At 35.0% G+C, this 15,779-nt stretch overlaps 1 protein-coding gene across 4 annotated transcripts in view; it reads right to left on the minus strand.

Moving 5' to 3' along the window:
• The window catches only part of Su(dx) (WW domain containing E3 ubiquitin protein ligase suppressor of deltex), a 436,167-nt gene that overhangs the window by 82,247 nt on the left and 338,141 nt on the right, over positions 1–15,779 (minus strand). For all 4 annotated transcript variants that reach the window (XM_090407874.1, XM_090407872.1, XM_090407873.1 and 1 more), the window contains one exon: positions 14,526–14,685. In XM_090407874.1, the coding sequence (XP_090264000.1) occupies positions 14,526–14,685 (160 nt within the window). The remainder of the gene's footprint in view (positions 1–14,525; positions 14,686–15,779) is intronic.

Below are 15,779 nucleotides of genomic sequence, written 5' to 3' on the forward strand. Positions count from 1 at the left end.
TTCCAAATAGTATTGCGTGGAGTCACTTCTGGGGTCATAGGAAGTGGGATGGTAATTTAACTGGCAATACTGCTTCACTGTTCTTCAGTTTAAATAGGATAACTTTAGTTTTTCTGAATGTTCATTTTGACTTTGTTTTCATTGAACCATCAATCAATGCATACTTAATTAAATCTGTTTCCATGTTTAGTGTTTTAAGGTAAGTATGTTGCTTGAAGAGAAAACTATTGCCATATCAGCATAACTAATTAGGTCCTCTTTCAATTCCATTGAACAGAGATTATTTACATAGATCAAAAATAAGATAGGACCCAGAACTGAGCCTCAAGTAAATATCAATTTTGATAGAAAGAAAAAGTTGGTATTCACTCAAGGTGCCATTTATTGAACTTCTAATATATGGGTAATATACATGATTGTGTGAATTGATTGTTCCCAAGAAATCTATATTGGTTTTTATTGAAGAAGTTTATTGAATTCAGAAAATATAAGTCTATTTTTCATTGCAAATTGGTCTACACTGAACTCCAAGAGGTATCTGAACATTCTGGAGAAAGCAGTGCTTCCTACTTTGTTTCTATGGAACTGACCACTGTCCCTTTAATCAAGACAATGCACCTTGACATAAAGCTGTTATTGTCAATGCATGGGTTGTGGACATCACCACACTTGACTTGCCTCCACACATCCCTGATCTCAACCCTATTGAATATCTATAGAATAAAGAGGCGCAAGGATGAGGCCAAGGGACATTAGCTCCATAACACTCCAGGATGTCATTACATGCCTACAGAAAGAATGGCCTAAAATTCCCATTGATGGCTGTTGTATCAGTATGGAAAGTATGCCCCATGGGATTGCTGCAGTCATCACAGAGAAAAGAGTTTCTACATCTTATTAAAGTGGATGCCATGTCTGTTTGTTGTTCACACTAAGCTGTCCATTGACTTCTTTTGAAGCAGTGCGCGTGCGCGCACGCACACACACACACACACATATATAAAAGTGTTCATTTCATTGACTGTAGTTTTAAGTAAAGTGTAAGTGAGGAATATTTACATAACATTATTTTCATGGATTATTGCTGCAGTTAAAATTCACTATGAAGTCTGCCTTTCCCTTTTTGATTTTCTTCTTCACAAGCTTGTTAAATTACCTATATTCTTTCAATCTGTGCATTTGTGAGATTCTTTTTAGGTTTCTTTTTGGATTATTGCTGCAGTTAAAATTCACTATGAAGTCTGCCTTTCCCTTTTTGATTTTCTTCTTCACAAGCTTGTTAAATTACCTATATTCTTTCAATCTGTGCATTTGTGAGATTCTTTTTAGGTTTCTTGCATAACATTTCTTTCTTGTTTATTAAGTTATTTAAGTATTCAGTTATCCACGTTTTTTTTTTTTTTTTTTTTTTTTTTTTTTTTTTTTTTTTTTTTACTATTTTTCTTTCTGATATCTCTATTTCTTAGCATATTTTTTGTGGAGTGATGTTGGAAATCAGCTGCCTATAGAGCTTACTTTGACATTCATTCATTCAGACCTCACACTGACATTCATTTGTTCACATCAGGAATAGTTGAGTTTAAAGCTTCTGATCAGTTGCTTTGGTACTATTTTGATTTTTGTAGGTATATTGTATTTATTGACTTTGGTCCTCTCTTTTCTAGTGGATTTTATGAGGGTGGTCTGGAAAGTTCTCGGACCAACAATGAAAAAACAAATTTATAATTTCAAAATTATTTTTATTTTTCAACATAATTCCCTTAAGACTAATACATTTATTCCAGCAATGCTCCAGTGCCATTATCCCGTCCCTGTAGTGGTTCTCAGTAAGAACTGCAAAATACCCCTACACAGCTGCAATCACTCTTGATTCGAAGAAAAACGCTGACCAGCAAGGAAAAGTTTTAGTTTTGGGAGGAGATAGTCAGAGGGAGCAAAATCTGTGAAATAGGGTGGATGTTCCAACAATTCATAGTGCAGATCCCTTAATTTTTCCATTGCCCAAAACACTTTTGTGGGCAGGTTCATTGTCCATGAAAGATGATTTTTTTTTCTACTGCAAATCAGGTCTTTTCTCACGAATTTTTTGTCTAGTCTGGTTAAAAGATTGGAATAATATTCGCCTTCTCTGGTTATTATTTTACCATTTTCAAGATAATTAATAAACAAAATGCCTTTAGCATCCCAAAACACTGACGCATGGCCTTGTTTTCTTTGGCACTGAACAACCAGCTTCTGTCCGTTGTTTTGACTGCTGTTTGGATTCTGGTGTGTGTAATGGTGAATCTAATTCTCATCTGTAGTAATAAATTGATGCAGAAAATCAGTTTTGTTCTTGTTAAAATGCTCCAAGCACTGTTCAGTGATTTTCATGCAAGTCCATTTTTGATCTGCTGTGAACAAGTGTAGCACCCATCTTGCAAAGCTTTTTCATTTACAATTCTTCATGCAAAATATATCCTACATGTTCTTTTGAAATGCCTATAGTCTCAACAATTTCAAGCACTTTGACTCGCCAATCATCCAATACCATATCGTGCACTTGATCAATGATTTCTGCTGGTGTTCCACTTTTTTGACGTCCTTCATGTGCATCATCTTTGAAGCTGGTACGGCCATGTTTAAACTCAGCAGCCCATTTCTTAATTGTTGAAAAAAAGAAGGAAAAGAGTGCTCATAAACTTTTATGAACTTCAAATAAATTTCTTTTGGTGTTAAACCTTCTTTTACAAAGAATTTTATAACTGCATGATACTCAATTTTATCCATTTCAAGGGATACAGACATTTTTGCTTCAGACAGCTGTATAAAAACTACTTGATAGAATGACTTACAATTTCACATGGATGCTTATGACAGATGTACCAACTTAGGAAAAAAAAAGTCTTGCTGATAGCGTTGCCATCTATGGTCGAGCTGAGAACATTTCAAACCATCCTCATATATTTGCTTTTTATTAGTTCTTTTGATTAAGGTTTCACTGGGCTGTTTTGAACTGTTTGTTCTCATCAGAGATCAGGCAGAAACCTTTAAATGACAAAAATTCTCATTCGGTACCAAAGCAACTCTGTTTCAGAGAATTCTATTTTTTATAAGTGAACAGCAGTTGGTGCTTAAGAGTACTTATCAAAAAAGAGCCTAAATGTATTCATTTCAGCATTGTAAAATAAACATATCAATCCATTTTTCATGCGTTACTTAAAAGACACTTCAAAAATTTCTTAAGTAGTGTGAATATAAGACTTGTGGGCAGAGTTTGTTGTTTAAATAGTGCAAGCCAAGACAACTCAGATTTTTCTCTTGATTTCACACTCTCAGCAGTAAATTTCTGAAACTTCACTTTCTTTCTACATTTGGCTATAAAATATAGATGGGTTCATAATTTCCTCTGTTTTTATATAATAATTGGTCGATTGGTAGAGCCTCTGCTACTAATGGCTCAGTTAAGTAAGTTTGAGTGCAGTTAGTAGTTGGAAGGGGAACAATTGTTCAATGCTGTTGGCACACTCTCCCTCAATGAGTCTTTGGACTCCCTGGAGGTGTCAAATAATAATAATAATAATAATAATAATAATAAAGCTATCATTTAATTTCATGGAGAACATTGTATTTAAAAAACAATGCAGCAAAAAAAATCAGAAAAAACATATTGCAGTTATTTCTTCAAATAATAAAAATATTAATGGAACTTACTTTAAATTGGGAAATATAGAAAATAATTATGGTGTTAAGTTCTGAAGGAAACTAAAATTAAATGAATTCACGTTTCCTACAGACTTAACATGGGTTTACATTTTTGAATCACATATTGATATATTGGGCTTACTAAATTCTTGTAATTTACCAAAGTATTACTAAATTGAGGATATTTTTTCACTACTTTATGTTATAAGGTAAAATATTGTAAATTGCTTAAATTCTTAAACCTTGCTGCTTTTGTGTAAGTACTTACAAATTGCTGGGAGAGAAGATAAGCTGATTAAGTGAAAATGGCTGGAATCTAAACACGTGCTACAAGTACACCAGTTGCACCCTTTAGGTAAGCACGTAGTTCCCCCCCCCCCCCCCAACACACATTCGGAAGAGCAGGCTAAGATTTCCGTGTGTGGCACTAAGTACTGGATGACGTAGGGTGACATGGAAAAAGGGGAGGAGGAAAATGATGACGTAGAAGTAATCGGTAGTGCGCGATTTAAAAAGTCATTGCAGCGCCTAAAACACGCTCTTACTCTTATGCTCTTGGACTCGTGCTCTGGTGTGTTGGAACCTCCTTGTGGCTCCTTCTCGTCCAAGGCTTTTCGACGTGGATTTGAGATAAAGAATGAGGAACTATGCCGTGAAATTCCTGAAAGTTTACCGGTCATCAATCAGCCCGGCGGAAGGAAATCTCCGATATTTCCGGAGATATCGTTACGATGTTGTGCCAGTTGACCAGTGAACAACGTATACCTACTTTCGGCAGTGGAAGTAGGTATAAGTACAGCTCAGACCCTTGGAGAATGCCTCAGAAAAAGCAGAATGAACCGGGAATCGAAAGTGATTGTCCAGTCGTGCTATGTGAAGTGGCCAAACAGTTCCCCAGCAGTTGGTAATGTACAGTCTATGTTTTTATAAGTAATTGTGTATATAAGAAGAAAGTTTGTAATTATAGGAAGGACTCTAGAGATAATATTCTTTTTATAGTAGAGTGATTATGAAATTTTAGTGAAAGAATTATTGTAAGAGCACGTGGAGCTAAATTAGAAATTCAATTAGCAAATGTCCTTCAGTATTGAAGAGTATAGAAGAGTATATTTGATCTATCAAATAGAAGTTGTAAACTATATATGAAGTTCTTTGTTTTGCATGTTATGATAAAGATAGAGAGATTAATGCTCATTCCTTAGAAATTGTAGACTGCTTTATTAGTGTGTATTCATAAAGTGTAAGATGCTTCAATTGTAATTAAATGTTTTGCTTTTTAAGTTTAAATGGTGCCTTGCCTGATTTTCTCCTCTATTGCACTTTCTCATAAAATTCGGACCACAGCGGGAGATAAGTTAAATAGGGGAGGCTACGACTGCATAAATAAGTTATAGTGAAATAAGATAGTATGCTAAACTGTGTTCTGATTCCTTGGTTCTGCACTCTTTGTTAATCTAGGATTCAGGGTGGTGCAGGATAATATTAATTTTCCCTGAATCCGAAAAAGGAATCAGATCCAGTATTGAAACAAAGGAATTGGTGTTGACCATTAGCAATTCCTTTGTCTTATATCCACTAGCATCGTTCTTAAGAGTGAATAACGGCCCAAGAGAATATTTAAATTAAAAGGATAATTAAGGTGTTAGAGATAAATTAATTAAGTACAAGTGTATCTAGACAGAAAATTTAGAGAACAAAGAAAAAGAATAAGTAAGACTTTACAATGGCACAGCAAATTTTACAAGGGATTTAATAATCAAAATGAATTATAGCTAGCTTTTAATTTTTCAGGAAATGACAACATATACTACGATATTTATTATAAAAAACTTTAATCAATCCATTCACATGGTAGATTGGTTCCAAAAAAAACCATGTAAATGAAAACCATGTATAAAAAATGCAGTGCATATGAAAAGATAGAAGATGGTTCCAGATGTGAAAACCCAATAGGAACAGTAAGTTATTTTCAAAAAACATATGAAAATCATTGAATAAAACCTACTTAATTTTAATGGAATACTTGTTATTTTAAATACTTATTTAAAGTATATACATATGTATCTTTCTTAAAGAAAATACAGTAATGTGTCACTAATAAAACAGAAATTCGAAAAGGCCCAATGCTTATTAAATTTTATTCGCCGTCACTTTCTGACAGTAGCCGCATTCTTTTGTGTGAGACTGGAATTGAATCACTTCCATCACTTGAAACACTTTGGCCGTCCTGTTCATACTGCAATGGCAAAACGTTTTCTTCAGTCCTGTCCTGTCAGGTGTCTTCTCCCTCCGTGAGATTGACTACCATGAGTCTCCACCATGTCCTATTCTGTGCTCTCTGCTGCATTCCCCATATGAGAGATAGGTTCAGTCTTCTATATTTTTCACCCTTCTCTTTCCCTCAACAGTTCCTTCGAGAAGTAACTGTTGAGGGAAAAAAACTCTATAGGCAGTTATGTCTCAGAATATGTCCAAAATCAGGCTCCCACGGAGGCCGGTCCCATTTGTGTTCCAAACTTGGTCAGGAGTGTAGCCATCATTTTCAATAATTTTGGACAGTTTTGAAAGAAATTTGCTAGCTGCGGCTTCTGCTTTTATTTTTACATTATGAAGTGAGTATCTTTTGAGAAATTTTGTAAGCCAACCTTTGCTTGTGGAAAAAACACAATTGTTGTTTGATGTTGTTGACTCCTTTTCTCAATCTGTTTATACAACCATAATGTTTTCTGTTTGATGACATTTCCATCTAAAGGTGAGCAATCTTCTATCCATAATCATTAGGGGCCTTTTCCACCTTCACTTTTATAATGTCTCACATATACGATGACTACTTGGCACCTAATTTTGTTTCACAAAGAACAGATTTTCTGATGGCCTCTTCATTTTTCATGTGTAAAAGAAAACGTGCAACAGCTGTTTGTAATACAGTCATCAGATACAGAAAGCACTCAACTTATGATAAGCGACAACATTCAATTGGATTGGTTGACAAAATAACCAATCACAGCTGCTAGGTGAGCTTAAAATGTTATCACCCAGTCTTGCCTTCTCAGCGGTTTAAAAATACTAAAATGCTAAGAATTTGACCTACAGCGTCTGCTTTTCATCTTTTCGAAGGGCTCAAAGGTGCCCTTCGAAAAGATGTTTATGCATCGAATGTGTTAAATTTTAGGAATCACACGAAGTCTACAAACAATTTGGGGAGTCTTTAACAGGAATAAATGCAAAAATATAATATCGGTGATAATGATATTTTGTGGATGAGCACCGCACACCTGGAATATTCACCCCTGATTGGATACAACCCACAGGATCTTCTGGAAGAAAACCACCATGCTCCACCATAGTAAATTTAAAAAGGAAAGAATGTTTTTAGAATCTGCAGCGGCACTCATAAATCAACCTAATTTAAATAAATACAGATGCATAAAACTTCTCAAAATTTAACAATTTTGGGAAACAATAATTGTCAGAAATCTCATTTTACATCCTAGGCTACCTACAAACCACCATGCAGGGTGCACAAGCTAGGTAGGACTTTAGAGTTGCCACATGTTTCATTTATTATTGTGCTGTATTTGTGTGTGTGTGTTACAAGAGTTATTTGTAATCCCTGAAGATGTCTCAGTGACTGAGAAGAAATATTGGAAGCATTAAAATTAGTTTTTAATCCTTGACTAGTGCTGCAAATATTCCATTAAATATCCAACATGATGCCGTCCCAGAACTTAAACCTTAACACACGGACTCTACCCTTATCAATTTCTTGAAGACCAGTTTCATTTACGTATTATACAGCCAGCTTATTTTCATCCTAAAGCATAACTGACACTTAGTTGCACTAATTTTGCAACCATTATTCTTTGCCCAAACTATCAGTCTATTAAACAACTGGACCCCCCCCCACCCACCCATCGCTCCCACATATCACTGATATGCAAACTGAACAGAAGCAGGCTTCATGCAGAATAAGACTTTTTGTTTTTCCCCTACCATATACTACAATATAATTTTCTCCACAGCATCTTTATTCTTTTTCAACCTCGCAGTCACTTTAGTGCAGAAAGTGAGTAAATTACAAAGACAAAACTTCCCATTCATAATTTTGAATACATCTAAACAGAATAATTGACTAAATTTATCTATCTAATTTGAATAATGCTAAGAATATACTTTTCCTTGGTCCCCAAGGAATCTTCATGGGCACAAAGAAATATATTAAGCATCTGCAAAAAGGCACACCAGCAGGAATGCAATCACTGGTATCCTCTAAGAGTGGAGTGATGGAGTCTTGCTGAAGGTATCAAAATGGTGGTACAAGATTTTTGGGAGAACATCATTTGATGCAGCCAAATTTGTTTAAGTTTAGAAAGAATGTGCTGTGGCAAAGTCCAAAAATAGTCTCTCTGATTTACATCCTTCTGTATACAGAACTAGATCCATTGGGGGGGGGAGAGGACTTCCCTCTCATAACAGAAGTAGATCAGAGAATCAGTTATAAATCAGAGTTTCTGTATTCTTGTAATGGATATTATGAAGAATATTACAATATTATAAACCAGGACATCCTCTTAAGAGATTCAACGATGACCTCTAAGACCAGATCAGCCTAAATCCTTGACCAGCATGATGCTGATGATGATTGTAATGGATATTAGCAGATCTAACAGTCTGAAGTATGTAAGTCTTCAGGAGAAGGGAATGCCATAGACAACAATGTGGTGTGAAGGATGTTAAGTACAGGATTTGAACAGGAGAGGAGGTTGGAGAATGAAGAGAGCTGTTCATTTTGTGAAAGCAAAAGCCATTGGTTAAAAGTGTCCTGAATGTGATTGATTTGAGTGAAAAAGCTAGCATGGTCCCAGCAGATGGTTCTAGCTCTATTTATTAAGGTTATGATAATGCTTATCATACTGTACAAAATTTAATTCTATATTCATATCCTGATGTGTGCCAATTGTTGAATATGTTAATATTTAGAACTTTCCTGTGTTGCACTGTGCCAATTAATACAAATACCTTTCCCCTAATTTATTTTACAGGTTCTATTCCCAGGCATGTATATATTTGGTATTTCACATTGCAATATACTTGAAAACTAAGTTTCTTCATTATGTATTTGATTAAGAAAGCATAGATACAGTATGGTGCAAAAATAAATAAATAAATAAATAAATGAATAAAATAAACAAATAAATAAATAAATGAATGAATAAAATAAATAAATAAATAAATAAATAAATATATATATATATATATATATATATATATATAGTAATATAGATATGTTAATTTCTAACTTTGCAGGCATTTGATATATATATATATATACACACACACACAACATATAGAATAAAATTATATTAAAAAAGTGGTCAAACAGACACAACAGAAAGCTTAACTAAACTTCTGGAAACTGAAATCACATGTTTCTCATTCATCTTTAACTTTTCTAAGGAAACAGCCACATCAAATCTCCTTGCACACAATTATAAAGAAATTACAACTTATACCTGTGTGTTCAACTATTTCAGTGTAAGTATATGGAATTTATGTTTAAAACAAGCATCAAAAACATGAAGAGTTTATTTCATAAACCTCAACTATCCAGGTTAAAACATAACTACTTGAGAATGTTCCTGTATTTTCACTTGACAGTCAATAGTTCCAGAAACACAATGAAGAGCCTGCTTTCTAATCTTTAATCAAAAACAAAATTTACAACAGTGAAGATCCATTAACTTCTCATGAGGAATTTAGATAAACAATCCAGAGAAAAGCACCATGCATTAATTTATTCCTTACATTTATTGTCTTTATTTCTTAAAGGGAATCATTTACAACATTCTATTTCCTTTTTCTATATCCATTCCCTTTTTTTTCCTGCTACATATCTCTCTATCTTTTCTTTTTTTTTTTGAGTATTCATCAGCTATTTGCTTCATATCACAATAGAATATACATTGTATCCTACATGGTTTACAACTATGAACAATATCAAAGCAGATATCGTAACTATAAGGAACAGATCAGTAATGGTGGACATGATGCGTTTATCAGCAGTGTACCCAAGATGATATTTCTTTTCCACTTGATGTCTACTTCGTGATTGGCATAAAAACATTTACATCAATCCTTCTTGTTGCTCTAAATGAAGAACTGTTTCCACTGGTAACTTAATCTACAAGCAGTGATACTATTCTAACAACTGAATATCATTTTGAGAAATTCCACACCAAAATTCCCATAGTTGTAGTTTCATGTTGAAAATTTATTGAAGTACTTACACACAGGGATGAAATAACTAAACTTAATAATGAAATTAAGAATTTACAACCTGATGTTTTGCTAGATCAAGCTAGCATTATCAAAAGCATTTTTAAGATACACACTTAAGAGAGAACAGAATTATAATGGCTCCCAGAACAAGGACAATTATGTGCAAGGAAGGAGACCATGGTGCTTTCTGCACCGATGTTTCATGGGTATTGCTAATGGACAGTACATACACCAAAATTTACACCATCATTTCTGTTACAGTTCAAAGGGTTTTATAGCACATGAGCCAGTTTGGTACAGTCTCTGTGATTTAAACCAGGATCTATGTAGTATCTTTGCTTTTTTGAATCTGATGAAATGGTCTTTAATTCTAAGATATATTGGGTTACTCCATACCAAATATATTTTTATGTTCTTTTCTTCTGGAAATGATGGTTCTGTCCTGTGTGTCAAAAATACTGGATCCCATACTGACACGGGACACTATGGACACCTAGAAAGGATCCTAGTAGTCCTTAATTTGTCTGAGGAAATTGAAGACTTTGTCCAGAGGTTTGTAAACTGTTCTGATTTAATGTTGTTTCAATAGTGAGCCCAGTTTATCTTGTACCCTTGATATTAGGTAAGGATATATGGCGTATAAACTGCAGCAATCACGTGAAGCATACTTTCCACAAGCAGATGATAGCGATCAATGGGAATTTTGAACCATTCTTTCCTTAGGCAGGTAATGAGGTCCTGGACTGTTGTGGGTAAAACATCCTTCGACTTCACCTGACATTCCAGTTCATCCCACAGATGTTTAATAGGGTTGAGATCAGGGCTCTGTGGAGGCCAGTCAAGGGTGGCGATATTCATGTTGTCCATAAACCATGCATGTTGACCACACAGTTACAGCAGCCTTATGATATGTATGTTGTATTGTCTTGCTGAAAGAGACAATGTACAGTTACATGGAAACACCACCAAGTAGGAATATCCAGAATGTTCAGATACTTCTTGGCATGCAATGTTCGTGGCACCACAAACAGAGGGCAGACAGAGAGGGCAGACTCTGGTAAGATATGTCCACTGGGCATCTACCACACTCACTGATCTGCTCAGTGGAGAATGTAGAATGATTCATCCAAGCTTTCCCATACCACTGTACATGCTCTTTGCACCACTAAAAACAATGTTGCATTTTGGTTTAGGTAATGTGGGGCTTGCATATTGCAGTCCTACCATGGTAGCCCGTGTTGTGAGCCTCAGTTCTGAATGTTTTTGTGCACATTTATGTTCCAGTTGATGCCTGGAACTCTGCATCCAATATGTCGGCCAATGAATGGCGATTTTTACATATTATCCTTCCAGATAATATGTAAATATCAGTGATACTATACTCAGTATAGTATCACTGATTGTTGACCTGGGATGGCCCAGTTTGTCAACAATTTGCTGAAGAGATAGGCCAGCATCATAGCATCCTATTGTAATGCCTCTTTAAAACTCAGTTCCCTTCTCACAGCTATTTTGCCCAGACACAGTTGTACTGAATTGTGAGCATCATATTCCTATAATTTATACCTGCAAACACATGACTCATTACATGACAAAATGCACCTTGCAATGGGAGTATTCATTTAAATTTTTTTTCAGACTGTGTATATAGTCAAGTTGGGGACATTGAAGGTTGTTCTTTTTTAGAAGTTCTGGAAGAGTTTAGCTGTAACCATTCTGTTTAAACAGTCAAGTAGGGCCTCTTTTTTTAGATGCACTGCCAGTCACTCTACCCTAAAGGCTACAGGTTTGAACATGCCAGTTTTTTGGGCAGAATGGTGATGTGAGGTGGCATATAGATTTCTGCTTATGTGTGGGCTTCTGAAACACTGACCATGCAAGGGACCCATCAGATTGCCTTGTCACTAAGGTATCCAAAGAAGGTATGTGCCCCCTTCTTTTTCCTCTTCAACAGTGAAAGTGATTTGAGGGTGGATATTGGTAACAATTGCAGATTATCTGATTTGAATTTTCACTAACTTATCTCTAGGAGATATGCTTCATTTGCTCTCACAAGCCTTGCCACATGATAAAGCAAAATTATTTGACTTGGTCATTCACTCTGGTTATTTTGTTCGTTAAACCAGAATCTACAGCAAATTGAAGGAACTGCTATGGGGAGTCTACTCTCTCCATCTTCTATTTCAGACATTTACCAAACATTCTTTTCTCATCCATACAACCCCAAACCTACACTCTGAGTATGTGATATAGACAACAATTTTGTGATCTGGCCCCCACAACGAAGAAACATTACCTGCCTTTCTAGATAATGTAAACAATCTAGATCCACCTAATTAATTTCCCTATGAAAACAGAAAAAGAAGAATTATCCTTCTGAGACATCCTATTCTACTGCTCAATGTCAGGTGAACTAATTACTTCAATTTATCGAAAACCTATCTTCACCAGATGCTATATTCAACAGCAATCTGCTCACCATCCCTGTCAAAAGACTGGAATCATTAAAATTTTATTAAGTCATATTCACATTATATGTACTACACTGCAACACCCAAGAAGTTTTAAACATCACATGATATATGAAACTAAATGGATTTTTAGAGTGCACCACACAACATATTTTTGATTCTTATAACCTAGCTCAAATAACAAGGAAGCAGTATGTAAAGTCCCTATCCTGTACATTTCTGGCATCTTAGAACCAATCTCCAGAATTTAAAATAAGTATAATCTAATGACTACATTTATTCCATTCAACAAACAAACATTCATCATAGTTCCTGTCTTCTAAAGATAAACACTCTTTCATCTAGAAGGTCCAATGTGATTGTCACCTCTCTTACTTTGGACAAACTGGATGTTCAGTAGAGAAAACAATGTAAGAACACCAGCCTTACATCATCAATAGGAAACCTGAGAAATCTGGCCTTGCACAATATGGAAAAGATATCAACGACAGTATTCTATATTCTGAAATGTGCTTACTTCATCGGTGTTGCCATAAGTTCGAATGTTATATAAATTAAATAAAATATTATATATACAAATTATATAAAGAAAGAACTGAAGTCTTACTCCACTGACTGAAACTGAATCGGAACAACTACCTCTCAGTATCAAAAATCTTTATTAAATGCAGTGGCTAAATGCTCACACAAGAAGTTCTATTTGTCCATACAAGCCTTCTCAGAAGATGGCAATATCATTCTTGATAGACTATCGTGAGACTACAGGTAGACAAGCAATGTGAGTTATATTTCCACTGATTAAACATCTCCAGATATCTCACCTTTTGGGAAACCAGTCAGCTCTGCAGTTTTCAAAATTGTAGATCCAGCCAGATGGACACCAACAATAAGCCCTCTATTGAACTCAGAAAAATCCTTTGTTTTTCCTACTGTGATCAACACTACTGATGATTACTGACCAGCAGCATTCTTAAATAGTTACCTGGACCATGTTGTGACACATGTGAACAAGTATTTTGAATATACACTGCATAAGTGACATTTATGTACATCTGCATAAAGGTTTCTAATTCAGTGGCTGGTATGTGTAGCCTCAGCAAGGAAATGGAAGACTTCACTGCTCTCTGAGCAGGAGGCAAGATTTTTGCATTTGGTCCTTATAACGTCTCCATGGATTCACATTTTGTCTGTCTTTCTTTTTTATAACACATTTTGTGGACAGTAATAGAGTGCTGTGGTTTTCAACTTGAACCACTAAAGGTATGCTAAATTTTTATGTTGGAATTCTTTGGCAAAATTCTTGGAGAATCAAGGCTTGTTGAGTACAGCAGGACTCAATTCATGAACTATTTTTTTCATATCTATGGTCAGTGTAGTTTGTTTGAAGGAAACAAATTTTGTTGTTTTTTAAAAATTTTTCCTTATATAATCTTTACTTCATTTACTCATAACCTATCAGTGGCTACTTACTTTCTTCACTTGTCTACATTTATTCTTAAACCTGCTATTCAATTGCCACTTCCTTGCTCACTACTTTCACTGAGTGATGTCACATAATCCATTACTATATCATGCCCTGCCAATTCACACTGCCCCATTCTTTGCACTTCTCCCCACAGTAAATTCCCAAAAAAAGTTACAGTATTTATGTGCTTTCAGTGCTACTCTTAAAGAAGCAGGGATGCAATTTCATTCCTTTTCAGATTCCTTATATTCTTCCAGTTCATATTCATTGTGAATATGAACTGGAAGAATATAATAGGATGATATATCTTCAGTAATGATCAGCTGGTGATATCCCAAAACTGACTTTACTACAGTTATTTGTTTGTAGTTACTCTGCATTCTCTGCATTCAGTGCTACATCATTTGCTATTTTGTGATGAAGAGTACTTTTTTAAATGTATGACACAATCATAAATTACTGAGATTTTTTTTTTTTTTTTTGCAAATCTGAGAAATTAACACTTGTTAAATGATACTTAGACAGAATGTATTACTATCTATAAGGACTAGTAACTGGTTTAATATAGATACCTATCTCAAAAACATTAAAAAAAAAATCAGCTTATATTTTTAATGGATACTTACCATTGCAATAAATCGACCAATGAATCGAAAATACAAGAGGTGGTCAGGATTAACAGAGGAGGCAGGATTTATTTGGAGACTATAGTTATTTTTTCCAGCATATTCAAATAAACAGTACATTGGGTTGAGCACTTCATGTGATAGCAGAAAAAACCATTCCCTTAAATTAAAATAAACAAAAAGAAATGTTTATAGAATGTAACTGTAATGCAAAAGAAATAGCAGCTTAGTAAGATTAAACAAAACTAAGGGATATTACATCCCATATAGTTTCTTAGCCGAATAAGAAGCTCAAAGAGCATGCCGAATATAGTAGAAACTATATAAAGTTCGGCGATTCCAAGCGTAAGCAAATACCTGGATACTGCAGCACTGATCCCAAAGGGTAGTGCAAACTGGGGCAACTCGTGGTAGAAGTAGAGCAAGCTCCGATCACTATTCTTGATATTTGCCCATAATGTGAACTTAGCTCCTAGGAACTGTATTTTTGTTCACATTATGAGAGAAGGTCACTACCCAGACCGGTTTCGACCTTTATTGAGGTTTCATCAGTGAGTAGCCAGACCTAGTTAATATCAAGTTTGTAGCGAACAGAACTTGTACCCCTTCTACGAGTATTGCCGTGAGGTGCTCTAATAAATTATTAGATATGTGAAGAGCTAAAGGCTTCAATTCGGCCTCAATAAAGGTCGAAACCGGTCTGGGTAGTGACCTTCTCTCATAATGTGGACAAAAATACAGTTCCTAGGAGCTAAGTTCACATTATGGGCAAATATCAAGAATAGTGATCGGAGCTTGCTCCACTTCTACCACGAGTTGCCCCAGCTTGCACTACCCTTTGGGATCAGTGCTGCAGTATCCAGGTATTTGCTTACGCTTGGAATCGCCGAACTTTATATAGTTTCTACTATATTCGGCATGAAACTCTTTGAGTTTCTTATTCGGCTAAGAAACTATATCGGATGTAATATCCCTTAACTTAAACAAGTTATATGTCGCCGAATTGAAGCCTTTGGCTCTTCACATATCTAATTAAACAAAACTGTTATTTATATAAAAAAAAACAGATTCATGAACTCTTAATTTATTTGAGTACTGAACACAAAATCCTTAAATTGCTTACATAAATGCCATACTCATAATAGTATTAGTAACTATGCTTTTACTTTACTATATATAGCAGGAGAAAGTTTAAACTACAATATGTCTAACTACACTTTGTAAAATAGTACTCAAATTAATCTGGCTCAATCC

Source organism: Typopeltis vanoorti, chromosome 18 (assembly GCF_054136105.1).
Source record: "Typopeltis vanoorti isolate ZY-2024b chromosome 18, IOZ_Tvanoo_1.0, whole genome shotgun sequence".
NCBI lineage: Eukaryota > Metazoa > Arthropoda > Arachnida > Uropygi > Thelyphonidae > Typopeltis > Typopeltis vanoorti.